The sequence below is a fragment of the Heptranchias perlo genome, chromosome 20 (assembly GCF_035084215.1).
Source record: "Heptranchias perlo isolate sHepPer1 chromosome 20, sHepPer1.hap1, whole genome shotgun sequence".
Taxonomy (NCBI): Eukaryota; Metazoa; Chordata; class Chondrichthyes; order Hexanchiformes; family Hexanchidae; genus Heptranchias; species Heptranchias perlo.
Genome location: NC_090344.1, coordinates 37875014 through 37891881, shown reverse-complemented (window position 1 = coordinate 37891881; position 16868 = coordinate 37875014). Strand labels below are relative to the sequence as shown.

General features: G+C 44.4%; 1 protein-coding gene across 3 annotated transcripts in view; it reads left to right on the top strand.

Annotated features, from left to right (window-relative positions):
- LOC137335719 (phospholipase DDHD2-like) overlaps positions 1–16471 on the top strand; it is a 29802-nt gene extending 13331 nt beyond the window's left edge. For all 3 annotated transcript variants that reach the window (XM_068001023.1, XM_068001024.1, XM_068001026.1), the window contains 11 exons: positions 851–992; positions 1544–1752; positions 2578–2684; positions 3666–3755; positions 6522–6617; positions 7016–7177; positions 10107–10262; positions 10981–11083; positions 13262–13435; positions 14231–14393; positions 15075–16471. In XM_068001023.1, coding sequence (XP_067857124.1) covers positions 851–992; positions 1544–1752; positions 2578–2684; positions 3666–3755; positions 6522–6617; positions 7016–7177; positions 10107–10262; positions 10981–11083; positions 13262–13435; positions 14231–14393; positions 15075–15156 — 1484 coding nt within the window. In that variant the 3' untranslated portion in view covers positions 15157–16471. The remainder of the gene's footprint in view (positions 1–850; positions 993–1543; positions 1753–2577; positions 2685–3665; positions 3756–6521; positions 6618–7015; positions 7178–10106; positions 10263–10980; positions 11084–13261; positions 13436–14230; positions 14394–15074) is intronic.
- The last annotated feature ends 397 nt before the right edge of the window (positions 16472–16868 follow it).

The window sequence follows — 16868 nt, the reverse complement described above, 5'->3', positions numbered from 1 at the left end:
ACCCTCTGAATGTAGCGCCCCTTACTGCTGGAGTCAGTGAGCTCAACGCAGACCAGAGATTCAATGTGGGACCTTCCTGTGCCACAGTTGGACAGTAGACCGTGCCTTTCTCTAATGTTGGGATACCCTCTTACTGTTTGCTTAGTGACTCACCTGGCAGCAATTGTTTGAGGCTGTGTTATTGTGGTTGCAACTGTCCTTGTGACTGTACAATCTGCTGAGACCTTTTGCTGATTGATTCAAAGCAGAAATTCTAACCAAGGTTTCTTTGTGAGTGACATGTTCACTCATAGGCACCCAAACCTTTCCAGCTTTTCTTAAAACAGACTTGTCCCAATAATTTTGGGGAAAAAACAAATTAATTTTTTTTAATAAGCTGGAAAACTGCCAAGTTAAATTCTGTCAGGGATTCAGACTTGTACCCCTGAAGTATTGGAAAGAAATCCATTTGATACTGCCCCTGGGGAGGGGATGTTACAGTTACTCCTTTGCCCCAATGAGTTCTAGATAATGATCCTCAGCAAAATGTCAAGTTCAGCCAGTCGAAGCTCTTCCCTCCAGTGTTGTAATTCTCCCAGTGTACCATTCAGTTGCATCCTGAGCGCACGTAATACCTATCTCTACAGCTCCTCTGTCATCGTGATGGAGACTATCTTCTGTCTCGGGTGCATTAAGAATGTGAGGATATGGAGCAGACTTTGAACGCTCAGGTGACAAAGCACCGTCTAATCCCTGGTCCATTATGATATGACAGCCATTAAAGGGAATATTGCCCTCTGACGTGCGGTTGCCACTTAAGCTGCAGGCCTCCCCAAGCTGCTGATTAATCCACTTTTCCTGTTCGTTGCAGTGAATGATTTTCGGAACGCTTCTCTCAACCTGCTGCAAACACACTTCAAGAAAGCACAAGATGAGCAGAAAGTTGGTCGAGTGGAATTTCTCCCTGTCAATTGGTACTGCACGTTGCATGGAGATGCAACAGGAGTGGATGAGTGAGTGTCAGATTCCAAATATAAATTCACGTTTTTCAACAAAAAGTGTTAATGCTTCAGGATGAAGTCCATATCTCTGTGCTGCTTATGTATTTGAAGAACTTATAGTTTGTCTTCCCTTTGTCGTTTTGATTCTCTTCTGCACCCAAATATGTCAAGGACCATGTCACACCTGCGAGTTAGAGGCTGCTACGGATACACAAGTGCAGCCCGACATCTTTTATTTGATACAAATTGGGAGTCAAGTGCTCTGTTACTCCCAAGAACTGCTAATGCTGCAGTTAAAACGCCACTCTGTTGTGGGTGCACCGGAGCAGGGCAAAGCCACAGGCGTTTTACTGTACACCGAACTTAGCCTGTTCCTATCCTAGAAGCTTGGTACTTGCACCAGATGTGAAGTGTTCAAAGATGTTTCATTTTCTGTGATGTACCTTCTCAACCATCAGTAGTAAAACATTTATCAAGCTATAATTCATAAGATTTACGAGTAAAACTGTTGGTGTTGCTGATACTGTTATCCATACTGTCCCCCTCACTTTGTTCCCTGTTAGAGACATTCGGAGAATCACGTTGCCGAGCATCAGTCGCCTGAGGCATTTCACCAACGAGACGCTGCTCGATCTTTTCTTCTACAACAGCCCCACGTACTGTCAGACCATAGTGGACACGGTTGCCAACGAAATGAACCAGCTATTGACCATTTTCCAGCAACGCAACCCAGACTTCAAGGGAAGGATTTCAGTGACTGGACACAGTCTTGGTAAAGCAGGAGTTTCTTATCGCCTTCTCACTGTCAGTCAAGTGCTGTTTTCTCCTGTTCACCTCTGTGCAAGTCGCATTTATTTTTCAGCGGTTGTGATCAAGGGGATCAGATGCTTTTTTAGGAAAGTAATGGACACTTGAGTGACTGCGAAGTTGTCGTCCAGTCCCTTTTGTTTAGATGACTCGTGTTTTGCTCTCAAGCCCCTCATGTGAGTTACAGGCTGCAAGTTCATCGCACGAAGCCCTCAGTTAGGTTTTGACTTAAATGCACTCCGAGCTATCGATTACAATATGTATAAACCATCTGAAACATGCAATGCCGTTGCAGCTGTAACTCACTCATGGGGATTTTTTTTTCCATTTGTTCTCGGGATATGGGCGGTGCTGACCAAGTCACCTTTGTTGCTCATTCTTAGTTGACCTGAGATAGTGAGCCACCACTTTGAACTCTTGCAGTCCTTCTGGTAATGGTCCTCCCGTGATGGTGTAAGACAGCCAATTCCAGGATTCTGACCCAGGGAAAATGGAGGCTGATGTAACACCGAGGTGATTGGTGTTTCCATGATATATACATTATTATACATATAAACCATTGCACCACTCGATTTAGATTTCTGCCTCTAACTCGCTCCCAGGATTCCTGACATTTGCAAATTTATGGAATCTCCTACCTTCCTATCATGACTGCTGGGTGAGCAGCTGATGAATCTTTGTAGTTATGGAGAGCTTCTCTTTCCCCCCACCCCCCCGCCACACTGGATGTATCCACTGTTGAATGTAAACATGTACTATTTTTCGTCAGTTTGGTTTTATCCCCCCTCAGGCTCTCTGATACTCTTCGATATTCTGACAAACCAGGCGAGTCCAAGCTCCAAAGAATCCAATGCAAGGCGATACGTTGCAAGAAAGAATTGTCATTCCTGCACCAAGGTACTTCCGGATATTCCTCTGTGGAGGTTTAGAGCACAAGTCACAACAGTGCAACGAAGCACATAGTTTGTGCAAGGGTTTCCTAAGGTTTGTGGATGGAAAGCGAACGAGTGTTGTGTCTTGTAATTTTCTCTCTGCAGTTCTACAAAGTTAGTTGGAGTTAAATACCTCCTTGAAGTATGATGTAACTTCAATTCCCCACAATCTTTCACGTCTGGGAGATGTAAAGAGCTGTGGTATAGTACACAAGAGGCAGCTGTGGTAACAGCACATTCATCAAAATAATTAACTGCCTTTAATGGAAGGTCGTTAATTTTTAATGTTAGCAATTGCTGGTGAAGGAGGAGTTGGGTATCTCCAGATCAAATCTATATCTTTCCCAAGTGAAATCAGGAAGCATTTTTTCACAAAGGCTAGTGGAAATCTGGAATTCCACCCCCCACCCCCCAACCCACCAACAAAGGTTGTGGGTGGTGGGTCAATTGAAGCTTTCAACCTCCTAAAACTTGCCTTCTCCCTCTGCCCCTCTCCCTCTGTATTCCAGCTGACTTCTGCTTGTGTGAAATAACAGCAATATTAGTGGACAGCTGCTTAACGAGTTTGTATGACGTTCCTCTACTGTGTTCGCAGAGAAATTAAATGGGTGAATGCCTGTGTTAAAATACCGGACAGGGCAACTTCATAGCAATGCACGAGGCACATGTCTGCTAATATCACTAACAACAATTTCTAGCCTGTGCTTTTTTTTTCTAAATTCTACCCCCCCCCCCCCCCCCCCCCCATCAACTCTTGAAATTGCTGGCTCGGGCCCATTTGGCTATCAAAGTGTTGAGGACAGCACAGCTGACCTCGATCCTGTGTTTACCCGACATCAATATATGTGACCTTGGAGAAGGGGGATCACTGGACGGTAAGCGGGTGCAGAAAGTTTGGCCGAACTGTATGCAATCCTAAAGGTTTTCTTTCCGTTGACTGCCCCAGGAGATGAGTGTGGAGGAAGCTCTGAGGATACATGGATTGTCCGAATTCTTGAGCATTTTGGAAAAGGAGAAGCTGGACTTGGAGTCACTGGTAAGATCCGCCTGAAAGCCTATGTACATTTTTATTTCTCTCAATTGAATGGTGGAACCAGCTCGTGGGGCTGCATTTTTTTTCAGTTTAATCAAGCTTTCTCCTCTCCAATAATGAATAGCTTCCACCTCCTGAACTTGACTCTATCATTTGAGTACTACAACAACAACTTGCATTCATATGGAGCCTTTAATGTAGAAAAACATCCCAAGGAGCTTCACACAAGTGTAAACAGACGAAAATCAAGACTGTGCCAGGAAAGGGGTCTAAAAGCTTGGTGGTCTAAGAGATAGGTTTAAAGGAGGCGAGGGAGATGGTGAGATAGAAAGGTTCAGGGAGGGAATTCCAGAGAACAGGGTGTATATATCTGAAGATACAGGCACCAAGGTGAGGCAAAAGGAGTGCAACTTACGCTAGTGGGCAGAGTTGGAGGAACGTATGAACTTAGAAATTGCTAGATGAGAAAAGACCACGGTCCATCTAGTTCACCTTCTACCATCCTGGTAGTGGCACGACACGACAATAATGGAGTTGTTGACCAAATATAATTGGTGTGACTGCACTTATGCATGTTTAAAGTGGTAGGATTACCTCACCGTTTTGGCTCAATATGGACCTTTTAATACATCCCAACATCTGATTTGCTTCACTCACTGCCAACGAGCATTGTTGCAGCAGCTTCAATTTACTGTTGGCCAGGAACCCCAGATCTTTCATTTTCCATGCACCTTTTCTTTCCACTTGAATAATCCCTTCCTGGATTTTTTTTTCTTGTCCCTATGTGAAGCACTTCGCATTTCTCTACACGTGAATTTTATCTACAACATGTCTGCCCAGTTCCCAAGTATATTTCAATTCTCCTGTAGTTAATCTTGTTCAACTTTGGAGTCTACCTTCATTAGCTTTGTATCATTGCAAATTTAGCTCCTAGCTCCAGATCATTGATGACTGTATGAAACAAGAGGTCCCAAAACAGACCCACTGGTAACCTTCTCCCAGGCTGATGACAATCCCTGTACTACTACTGAGTTCTATCAGTCAACCAATTACGAATCCGTGGTAAAATATTTCCACTGATTTCCGCCTTCTTTACTTTCAGTATCAGCCTTTCCAAAGGAACTGTATCAGAGGCCTTAGCGAAGTCCAAGTGCACTGCCGTACCCCTATCACACTCTATCCTTAGTCACACTCTCAAAGAATATCAGTAAGTTAGATTGGCAACACCTCCCCTTCATGGACCCATATTGGCTATCTTTTAGGATTTTATTTCTATCCAGATGCTCTGATATCTTTAAGGGTTTCCATAACTTCACCCACAATGGACCTCAAACACACTGAACTCTCTTTCCATAACTAGGAATGCAGGAGTTCAATGCCGGTCAGCGAGGATAGGAATGGGAAGCAGGGTTTCAGGTGAGCTGAGGTTTGGGACGTGGAGGATGGAAGGGCATCAAGAAAAGCATTGGAATAGTCAAGTCTGGAGCTCCGGATGAAGATTTCGGCAGGAGATGGGCAGAGGTGGACGATGTTGAGGAAGTGGCAGTAAGCAATGTTTGTGATGGAGAGGTTTGAGGATTGGAAGCTCATTTCGGGGTGAAATAGGATCCCATTGTTCCTAACAGTCTCGCTGGACCTGAGGTGGTGACCAGGGAGAGGAACGGAATAGTTGGTATCAGTACGGATTTTGTGGCGGAGACTGAAGGCGTCGGCTTCAGTCTTGCCGATGTTCAAGCGGAGAAAATTTGGGCTGATCGAGGACTAAACGTTGGACAAGCAGTCTGGCAACACTGGCAGTGGAGGGGTTGAGATGTGGAGCTGTGGTGTCTGTGTACATGTGGAACCTGAATCCGTGTCTTGGATGATGTCGACAAGGGGCAGTATGTAGTTGAGGCAGCCAAGGATGGATCCTTGAGGGGCTCCAGGGGAGAAAGGGAAGCCTTTGCTGAAGATCCTCTGGCTACAATTAGATAGCAAGAGTAGAACCAAGCGAGGACTGTCCCACCGAGCTGGACAAGAGGCAATGGAGGTAGATGACGTAGTCGATTGTGTCAAAGGTTGCGGAGGATGAGTGCACCAGAGTCTCGTCGCAGAAAATGTCTTGTGTGACTTTGATTCGGGCCGTTTCAATGCTGTGGCGGGGGCAGAAACCTGAGATTGAAACAGGGACTGCAGGCAAGATGGACATACGTTTGGAAGGCGACGACACTTTGAAGGACTTGGGAGAAGAAAGGGAGGATGGTGATGGGGCCGGCCCGTAAGTGAGTGCTGAAGGTTTTTACCAGCTGCCTGAGATCAAGTCTTTTTTTTGATCACTGAGCTGTTTCTGATGAAGTGGTGTTAAATGTGGGTTGTCATTTGTTTAGTTGGACATATTGATGGATGTTCCAGTTCTAAAATGACTGATTGATTACCTTCAGTTCAAAAGCAGTTCTGATCGTCTCGAAAAATTAGGGCTTACTGAGTGCGATTGTGAAAAAAAAATAAGGAACAGTGAAATTTTGCTGGTTACTTATGGTTGTGCCCATGACATAGTACTGGAAAGCTTCATTCCAACCTACAAAGGTGCATGATTATGAACCTGTGCAGAGTTGGTGCAAGTCTGAAACAAACCTGCAAAATTGCAGGAGACATGAACGCGTAGCTGAAATGCATAACTTTCTGCAATGTATCACAATCAAATCACTGGAGTGAAATAAACTTTGTAAATTGTCGTGACTTTCATGGCGAGGAGTGTTTTCAGGTTTTGTTCATTTTTTTTTTCATCAGGTGATGTGTTCAGATGCTGAATTGAAGGAGCTGGGGATTCCTCTGGGACCAAGAAAGAAAATCCTGAGTTTAGCAAAAAAATTGACCGAAGTCCAGGTACGCAAGTTTATCTCCCTGCGCCAAGTCGCTTGCAAGACATCTGCCTGCCACGCTGCTTTAAAAAGTGTAACTCTGCAACAATATAAAGTGGGAGGTTAGAAATACTCAGTTATCGAACGCACTACTAAAAGTGGACACTGAAGCTAAATCGATCAGATGGAATTAGCTCAACACCTGAACTAACCTCCTTTAAGTCTGTGGTTCAAAAAGCATGGAAGGGGGACTAGAGTTGACAACTCTGATGGGGTTGGGGGGGTGGTTGGCGGCACTGGGTTAGGAGGTGAGCAGTGACATGATCAGCCAAATGGCCACTTCCTGCGTTGAAATTGCTGTGTTTCAACAGTCAGTTTTGTGTTATCTGACAGCATCATTACAAGTGTGTTTATATTTTACAGGAGACCAGAGAAGAGCAAATCGGTGAGCCAGTGGTGAGCATTCCTGAGAAAACGACCCAACCCTCAGAGGAGGAAGGTGGCGGTGAGCAGTCACAACGTCCCCTGTCGAGCAGCAGCCTCACTTCAGTCAACTATGAGCAATTCGATGTTGGCATCGGTCAGGTAAGCCGCTGTTTTTCATTCAACAGTTGAAAGAGGACGTTGATCACCAAGATCTTGAGTAAACATAATGTATGAATGGCACTGGCCTGGTTTTTATTCGTCACTGTAGCTTATGGAAGTTTGATAAAACCAGCAATAATTGCATGTAACTGTACAAACCTATATAAACATCAAACCCACTCCATTCAGTTCACTTAACAGCAGCATCCATCCTCCTCCCGTTGTCCCTCCTCAGCAATGGTCAATACTCGATCAAAAGGCAGACTTGGGGTCTCTACTTATCAAGAGTTGACAAGCTATTGGTCTCTGGAAAGAGTGCTGTTCATATCAACTCTGACTCTGACCCAGTCCTTTTGAACATGCTACTCTGGGAGAATGCAGTGCTATTATTTGGAGGGCAGCATTGTACAGTTTTACACATACTGCACCGTAGACAATGGGAGAGTGCAGTCTAGGAGTCGAGGTGATGCGTACAACCACTCGAGCGGTGCTTGTTGCAATCACGTGAACCCTTTGTTGATCAATATCATCCACCCAATCTTGCACATCAGGAGCCCCTTGGATAGAAGCTGTGATTTTCCTCTCTTTTCCTCACCACCCCCCCGCCCCCCCTGCCAAATCAAGCTCTTTGTGTGTCCCAAAGTTAATCATGTCCTGGGGTGTTTTACAGGCAAAAAAAACCACTCTACTTTGTATTTAATGGAACAGATGACATGAATTTTTTTTCTCAATTGTATGTCTGTACTTCAGCACCCCAAAGTGAAGTGTGTGGAACTGTAAAGTTCAACACTCAATATTGTGCCAACACTAGGTGCTGAAATTTTGGGTTGACCACCTAAGTCGTCTTGTTTTAGCAGATGCTTCATGTGCTTTTGCACCAGTAAAGGTTTCTATTAAAGGTCAGTTTAACCTGTTTGGTTGACATTGACCCCTGTTTTATCTTTGTGTATGGCACGTGCCCCAGAATGCAACCAGCTGCGACTTGGCAATTGGCAGTAGCCAGTTTGGTCTCTTGCATACCTCTTCCCTCGCTGGTATCCTTTTTGATGTGTTGGCTGGTTCACTAGTCTCGATCCCTGTCACTGGTCTGCTGCATGCACAGTTTGCATGAAACGAGTGTGTGTAATCTGTGCTGTGAACAAGTCGGAACTGCATGTCAGTGCCCCTGGGAGGCGAGAATAATGTGTGATACAAGTGATTTCAAGGGTTTTATCTGAAAGGTTTCAGCCCAGTGAATATTTAATAGTTGTAACTTACGCATTCTACTACAAATTGCAGCACCAGTGATAAAATGCTGATTCAGCATTCCACTTCACCTGGTCACAAGCATCCTTTGGAGACTGCACCATTCCTATTGCCCAAGTCGTGAAATCAGTACAGAATTTCTAGTGCTCTCCTGGTCAGGATCCCATCTTCCACCCGATGTAAACTTGAACTTCTCCAAAACTCTGCTGCCCATATCCTAACTCTCTCCAAGTCCTGTTTCACCCATCACCCCTGTGCTCGCTAATCGATATTGGCTCCCGGTCCATCCACGTCTTGAATTTAAAATTCTCATCCTCTCTGTGGCCTCGCTCCTCCCTATCTCAGCAACCTGGTACAACCCTCTGAGAAGTCTGCGTTCCTTCAAATCTGGCTCCTCGTGCATTCCTGATTTCCTTCGCCCCACAGCTATCTCGGGCCGAAGCTCTGGAATTCTCACCCTAAATGTCTCTGCCTCGCTCTCCTCTTCCTAAGATGCTGAATAAAACCTATCTTTTTGCCCAAGCTTTTTGTGACCTGTCTTAATATCTTCTATGGGGCTCGACATCAAATTTTGCCTCATTACACTACACTCCAGTGAACTGCACGGGACATTTTACGACATTAAATGCGCTATATAAATGCAAGTTGTTTAAGAAATCCTGTATGTTTTCACCAGAACGAGCATGGAGCTTTGTTCACGGAGAAATAGAACACATGGTGTATATTTAAGAATATAAAACTAGTGGGGAATTACAAGGGAACAATTTGGTGGTGTCTCGACCCGAGTATTCTAAAAATATCCAGCTTTAACTTTGCTCTTTCTGTTTTTCATCTGAAGCCCCAGTAAATTTGCTGTTCTGTCATGCCATCAGCTATTTTGACATGCCGTTATTAGACGACTTGTGGGTCTTGACGGCTTAAAAGGGAAGGATGAAATTTTAATGTCAGTTGTGCTTTCTTCCTGTATAATAAATATAAAACAGCTGAACTACAGTACTCCTCCACCCTGGAGGGAATGGGATGCTTCAAATTGGGTGAAACTTTTATGACACAATGCACGATAATCAAACTGCCTGTTGCATCCAGTCTGCTGGTCCAAGCATCTTCAGATGAACCCATGTGTCGTGTTTAACGTTCTGCCAACTGTGTTGGGCTTGTGCATTGAGAGTAGTACGCCATATCAAGAAGCATGAGTGACGAATCAACACATGGCACTGCAGGTGAAGCTAACTGAAACCACTGCTGTTACAACAACTACACCATCCATCAATGCAGTCTGGACATGAAGCAGTGGAAGGCGGCGTTTAGTCAGTTCACAAGCAATCTGGAACACCGCAAACGGAGGGTATGTGAAAGATGCAGTTTCCATGGTGCCTTCTTACAACAGAGCAGTGCACCATGACTGCACTATGCTTCTGAATGGGTACTTCATAACTGCTTAGCTGACAACAGACCACGCAGAAGGCGAGAGGAGGTCTGGGGAAACTGCTTGTCTTTGGAGGAATTGGCGCTTTCCTTTGCAGGCCTGTGTTGCCAAGGGGAACGGTGATGCTGAGTTGCCTAAATGACAAGGCTGCACAGCATGAGCCAACAGTTTCTCTGTTAAGGAGGTGTGCCCATCTGCCTTTTCATGTTGAATTTTTAAAATAATTACCTTTTTTATTTTTCTCCCCCCGCCTCTCAGGTTTCAGTTCATTATCCACGCCTCAATTTCGAACCCGAGATCTTCTTTGCGTTCGGTTCACCGATTGGAATGTTTCTCACGGTTCGAGGACTGAAAAGGATCGACCCCAACTACACGTTCCCGACGTGCAGGAGATTTCTTAACATTTATCACCCCGTAGGTATCACCTCTAACATCTTGAAAAAGAGGCTTGTTTCCCCGGTTGGAGAGTCTAGAACGCGGGGTCATAGTCTCAATATGAGGGGTCGGCCATTTAGAACCAAGATGAGGAGGAATTTCTTCACTGAGGGGTCCAAATCTTTGGAATTGTCTACCCCAGAGGGCTGAGGATGCTCAGTGGTTGAGTATATTCAAGTCTGAGATCGATGGATATTTGGACTCCAAGGGAATCAAGGGAGATGGGAATAGGGCAGGAAAGTGGAATTGAAGTAGACGATTAGCTATAATCTTATTGAATGGCGGAACATGCTCGAGGGGCCACGTGGCATACTGCACCTATTTCTTATGTTAAGTTTTGTGATGCAACAATAGAAATGATTGTTGATATTAGTGGGAAGGCCTTAACACATTCAGATTACATTCCTCTGTTTGTTATTTTAACAGAGCCTTTAACCCATTTGTGCCTGATAAGTCCTTTACTAGAGTGTGTTGGTCCCCTAAAATCACTAGCAGCAATTTCTGGGTTAAAGAGGGAATTATTTAAGTTAAAACAATGTTCTTCATAATGTTAAGGTAATGATGTAGACCAGAAGCAGTGTGATGCAAAGCTTCTTTTTCCTGTCAAGTGGGGAACTGGTATGAGGTAAGACAGTGCAGCTTTGCGTTTCACTTAATGTAGCTTTGACCATTTGATGTCTGTCTTTCTCCCCTGCAGTTTGATCCTGTCGCTTACAGGGTTGAACCTATGATAGTGCCGGATGTGGAGCTGGAGCCTATGCTCATCCCTCATCACAAGGGCAGGAAGAGAATGCACCTGGGTAAGAACTGACTGCCATCCAGGGTCTCCATAGTGTTCGGGTCAGACCTGAACACAAACACCTTTTTAACCAGTGGCAGATCTGACCGTGTTTGACCAATGACTTCCTATTTACCATGTCTATTTTAAGTTTCTGAATTTTTAATCCAATTTGCCTCTGTGCAGGATGGATCCTGGTCTATCCTGCCATGGTGCACACTATAGAAAAGGTGCGTCCTTACATAGAATCAAACAGCACAGGAGGAGGCCATTCGGCCCCTCACGCCTGCGCTGGCTCTTTCAAAGAGCATTGCAATTAGTCTCACTCCCCTGCTCTTTCCCCATAGGTGGCAGCAGTTGCGATCCTCCAGCTTCCTTAAAACTGATGCAGGTCAGGAGCGTTCTGTTCCTACCCAAGTGCAGTCATCCAGAGTTTGAGGAAAGTGGGGTGCCCACTTCACCTGGCACCCCACAACGAAAGCTTTGGAGTGAGTATCTGCTGGTTGGTGCCCGCTGTACTCTACTCACGATGCCACAGCAAAGCGAATGGGACAGGGAGAATGGACATTCTCAAGTTCCTGTTCCCTCCTCTGCACCCCTCTTTGATTTTTTTTTTCTTCCACCCTCCCCAATCTTGTTTCATCCCCTTGAAGCTGTCTGTTGCACTGAACGATGTGGGTGCCTACCGTATAGTTATACCTGACTGTCCATAGTCAAGCCACCAAGGTGTGCTTAGACGTGACTCTAGGCTAAATGGCCACCTGGTGTCATGGGGATATGCTTGGTAATAACTTATACTGGCCAGGCAGCACGCTAAGAAGGTATTTATTTGATATAATTGAATAATGCTTGAAAAAGAACATGGGCATCAGTAAATTACTGAGTAGAAGAACATGAGTATTAGGGAAGAACTTTACTGAAATATAAATTTTCTCTTCCAGTTTATTGATGTGTGCTTGAGACAGTTGCTTTCAAATCCTTCTGTGTGGAGCAACCCCAGGCAAATATTGTCATAATCCCGGGAACCCACTTCAAATAATGGCACACTCATGGAGACCCTGTATTAGAACATCCAAAAGGCAGTGTCAGCTACCCAAAGGAAAGTGCTGTGAAATGTTAGTGTACAGTGACAGAAATTATATTCCAGTAAATCAGCAGTCAGAAATTACATGACCTTGTGGATCCCTGGCATTCCAGTGAAGACCCACAAGCTCTGGAGACGTTAGTTTGTAAAGCTGGGGGCCCATTGTATAACCATGCGCACAGACCTGGGTCTTGCCATTCTCTGTTGAAGTTAAATGGAACTTTCTTGACTGAGGAGGTCCCCCAGAACATTTTAAGTCACCCGTACTTGTTTCGCTTAACATTTTTGAGGTTTTCTTCACAAGCCAATACTAAATGACATGATCTAGGTGTTACCTACAAATGATACTATGAGGCTGTGACCTCAATCAGGGTTACCCGCACTGGTGTTTTTATTCTTTGATTAACCTTCAGGTAATTTCCTCACCTAAAGGGATAAACTTTTGTTGTATGGACAAGTGGCACAGTTGACCTGTCGTTTAACCACCTGTGTCTTATCCAAGTGGCCATTCTTCACGTGTGAGCATAAATAGTTGATTATTTGAGTTTGGACAACATCGTCAGTGAAAGTGATCCTCTCCTCACCCATTGTCTCCAAAATTGTATTTGAAGTGGAAGTTTTTAACAAAATAAACAGAGAGAGAAAAAGGCATGGAGGCTGTTTTTTTTTTAAAATGGAAATGAAATGAGAAGCAACTAGCTGCAATTGCAGGCTAATTGCACCATTGGAGTAATGCGGGGAAAACTATTTTAATCAAAAACTGGATGATACCTGTTTTTTCAGTAATAAACAACCCGCTAACGAAATCATACTCTCTCAATTCTCCCATTTCAAAGCCACTCATGAATGAAATTTCAGGCCCACGTTGCACTCAAAGGTAAAATCTGCAGAATAACAGCAATGTTCTGTTAACTTGCGTTCAAATCACCAGTCAATTCTGAGTATTAGTGTTGCTGGATGACATGAAATAAATCTTAATTTACAAGTGTGTAATAGCTATAATTACTCATTCACTCCCAGATAGCAATCTCCTCAGGGTCTGTATGTTAGGTTCTTCAGTTATTATAGGTACATTATTTTAATGTACGTCATTTGTTTTTTTTTGTGTCCAACCAGAACTGAAGGACAGCCTGACCCGGATGGGCTCTGACCTAAAGAATGGTTTATTTGGCTCTCTGAGGAATGCTTGGCAATCGTTTACCCGGATCCAGTCGCCCACTCCGCAACTGCTGGCCGACGCAACCGCGATGAGTTACCAAGCCAAGGAGCCGGTATCCAAGGAGAATGAAGGTGGCGCCCACTCCGTCGGCTACCTGTGTATCTGTTTTATAAAATGTTCATGTTGAACAATAGGGGTAAATCCAGCGCTCAGCGGGTAATCAGGCCCAAGGGGTGCACAGGTCTGAGGCGGGGCTGCAGAAGTGCAGCGCTAATTCTCTAGCTTGAAGTACAGCTGGGTGGGTGAATGACACCCAAAGTTTGAACAACAGCAAGAAACCTGTGGGAAAGATGTGTAAATAGTTCACATCTACTAACTTGCATTCAAATCATCAGTTAATTCTGAGATATCAGTGTGACTGAATTAAATGAAGTTAGTCTTAATTTTAAGTGTCTTAAAAATGATCTATCTTCCAGATGTCCATCTCCTCAGCACAGATTGCAGTAAAGTTTCAAATGCAGTGCGCTTGTTAACTTGGCTCAGCTGGTAGCACTCGCCTGTGTTGTAGTTTTGAGCTCAATATCAGGATTTGCATGCTGACATCGCAATGCCAAGGGAATGCTGCTTGGTTGGAGGTGCCTGTTCTGTGGACCTGGCATCTTGTGGCCCTCGAGGAGCAGGGAGTTCTTGCGGTATCCTGGTCGACATGTCTTCCTGAGCAACACGACCTGGCCTTGCGACTCGTGGCTGTTTGTGAGCTAAGTGGCTGCTGTGTTTCCCTAATCATCATTGTGCCCACAAATAAATCACTGACTGTGGGAAACACTGAGGCTTTTCAATAGAAAGCACTGTATAAATGCTAGTATTGCTGCCCATGAAGCAATGCTTTGAGAACCCCTCACCAGTCTTTACGTATATTTTTTAAGATGGGAAGGAAGTGGAAAGCAGCAGCATCTTGCAGGAGGAGAAAGAGGAGATCAAGATCGGAATGTTAAACGCAGGACGTCGCATCGATTACGTACTGCAGGAAAAGCCCATTGAAAGTTTCAATGAGTATCTCTTTGCACTTCAGAGCCACCTCTGTTACTGGTAAGTGAGCAAGACGGTGAGAGTGGGCTTAGATTTGGTGAACCAGACAAGGGAGGGGGAAGAGATTGCTCTAATAGCTCAGTTGGTTGAGTGTGAGACTAAGACTTGACGCTGAGTCCCAGGGATGCCAGTCAATGTCGCATGAGTTGGGTCAGCTCTGACCCAGGCAGCAGGCGGAACTGCCTAGTTAGCAGCTAAAGGTGTTCCTGAAGTCAGCTAAAATGGTGATCGTCAGCCTTGACATTTAAATCAAGTGTATTTCTTGGGCAAGTGAATTAAAGCAACAGCAGTGTTGACGGTGCACTGCTGGGTGGGGTCGAAGGGTTGTCAAGACTGATGCAAGAGCAGAGATATGAGTGGAACAGAACATGTCATTTGGCATCCACTCTTGTCTGATTACAGCTCTGTGAAGTGCCTTGAGATGTTTTTCTATGTTAGATGGTGCGAATATAAATGCAAGTTATTGATAGAACCTGTCTTTATTCTGTCGTGCTGACACGTGTAAGAATGTAGAATCAGGATTAGGCTGGTGAGCCTGTTCGACCATATCTTTTCGGCACAGCAACTTTGTCTTCCTCTTCACAAAAGAATTAAGTGCACGTTTTCTTCGCTTCATTTTCATATATTTATATGTTGCCGTTTCTTTTGAAACCAACCTAAACTTGTTTTCTTGTCTTCTAGGGAGTCTGAAGACACAGCACTGTTAATTCTAAAGGAAATATACCAAACGCTTGGAGTCAGCCTTGAACAATCACAGCACTAGTTGGCATGGAATCTCAACTCATCAGCATTAGTTCAAACAGTAAGAGGACCCAGGGGACGTGTTGATGTATTTCCTCAGTGTTTCTATTTTAAAGCTGACTTGTTAATCAGGAGCAGTTTGCCCAGACCACATGGTTGGTTTCTTTCCTTGTGCGAAGCACTGAAATGATGTGTATATTATGTCCTCCAGAAGGGATGAATGGTTTTCAAACCTCTTGGAACTCTCGTCTGCTTGAGGTTGCTATTTGAGCTGCACGAGGCAGTGAAGAGCGGCTCGTCTGAGGGACCACTTCTCACCTGTCTAACCAGCATGTGCACGTGGTGGAAACAGCTCGAAGAAGCACAAGGAGGCCTCATTGTGTGCAACTCGCCCCCAAACATAATTATTAATGGCTGTGAACTCTTGTATGCAAGTAATGGAATATTAACTTTGGGTGTTCAGCATATGAAAGTGTGGACAGTACTCAACACAATTGGCACGTTGAGCTGTGGCTCTGATTAGACCATTGGTGATTTCTGTCCAGATTTATTCATTGTAGCTTCCAGGTTTGGATTGAAATTGCACTTCTGCGATAAGTGCAGTCTTAAACAAATTTTTCAGTTCTTGTTTGATGAATCACCAGTTTACAATTGAGCTTCCTTAAATATGGCTAATGGAAAAGCTGCTTTATAACATCATTTTCAAATGTGGATGCTCTATTTACTCTTCCTCTTTCACTTAAAAAAAACTTTTCCTGCATCCTCACTACTTCTGGGGTGATTAAATGGACCAAAAACAGTCGCACCTCTCCACCAGCAATAAACTTAACACTATTTCTGAATACTGCAGCTCTATTATACATACTATAATTTTTCACCACTGTGTGTGTTCTATGCATGTACAGCACATAAGTGCTGCAATGTATTTGTGCCAGGTACAGTGTCTCATGCAGTTGTGTAGCATCAGGTTCAGGTTTTAGTGGAAATACCAACAAAATAGTTTAAGGAACACGTCACATTCAAAGTTTTTTCCTTTCTTCCTCTATTCTTACTCTATCTTTCTCCTTTTCCCTCACTCTATTCCCCTTCATTATTTCACCCCTCCACCAAATCCACTCTTCTTGCTCCTGACTGTCCCCCTCTTCTTCCTTCTCCTTCACTTTTGAGCCAACTTCTTTTGTTGGGGACTACTGTCGTACGTCTGAAATAGTACCGTGACATTTTGATGTGGTGGTTCTTTTCCCTCACTGTTACAGTATCGTAACAGGCCCTCCACTGTTGTACAAAGCAAGGTGTAAACACGTTTCACTGCCTGGAATTAGAATTGCTGCATAAGATGTTATTGAGGCAGTCATTTTATTCCGAGCCCATCCTGTCAGGCGGTGCTGTCGGTTGCTGCGGTGTTCAGCTCCAGTCATAAGGTCTCCAATTAGTAGTCAGCTCCTGCTGCCTGATAGCAGGATCTGTCATTCTATGTTCAGATAGACTGGTTTCATATAACAAACATTATACAAGAGCTATGCATTGACATTGTCCCGCAACAACAGACCTGATCATCTTCCCCTTCCCTGCAACAACAGTACTATGATTCCTTTACCATGAACAGCAATGAGGGGGTCTGGCAATCTGTCAGCCTTGGGTCAGTTGTAGCATTCTGGGTCACAGGGTTGTGAGTTCAAGCTACACTTCAGAAGGTTGGCATGTAAGTGCTGCACCGAGGGAGTGTTGCAGTGC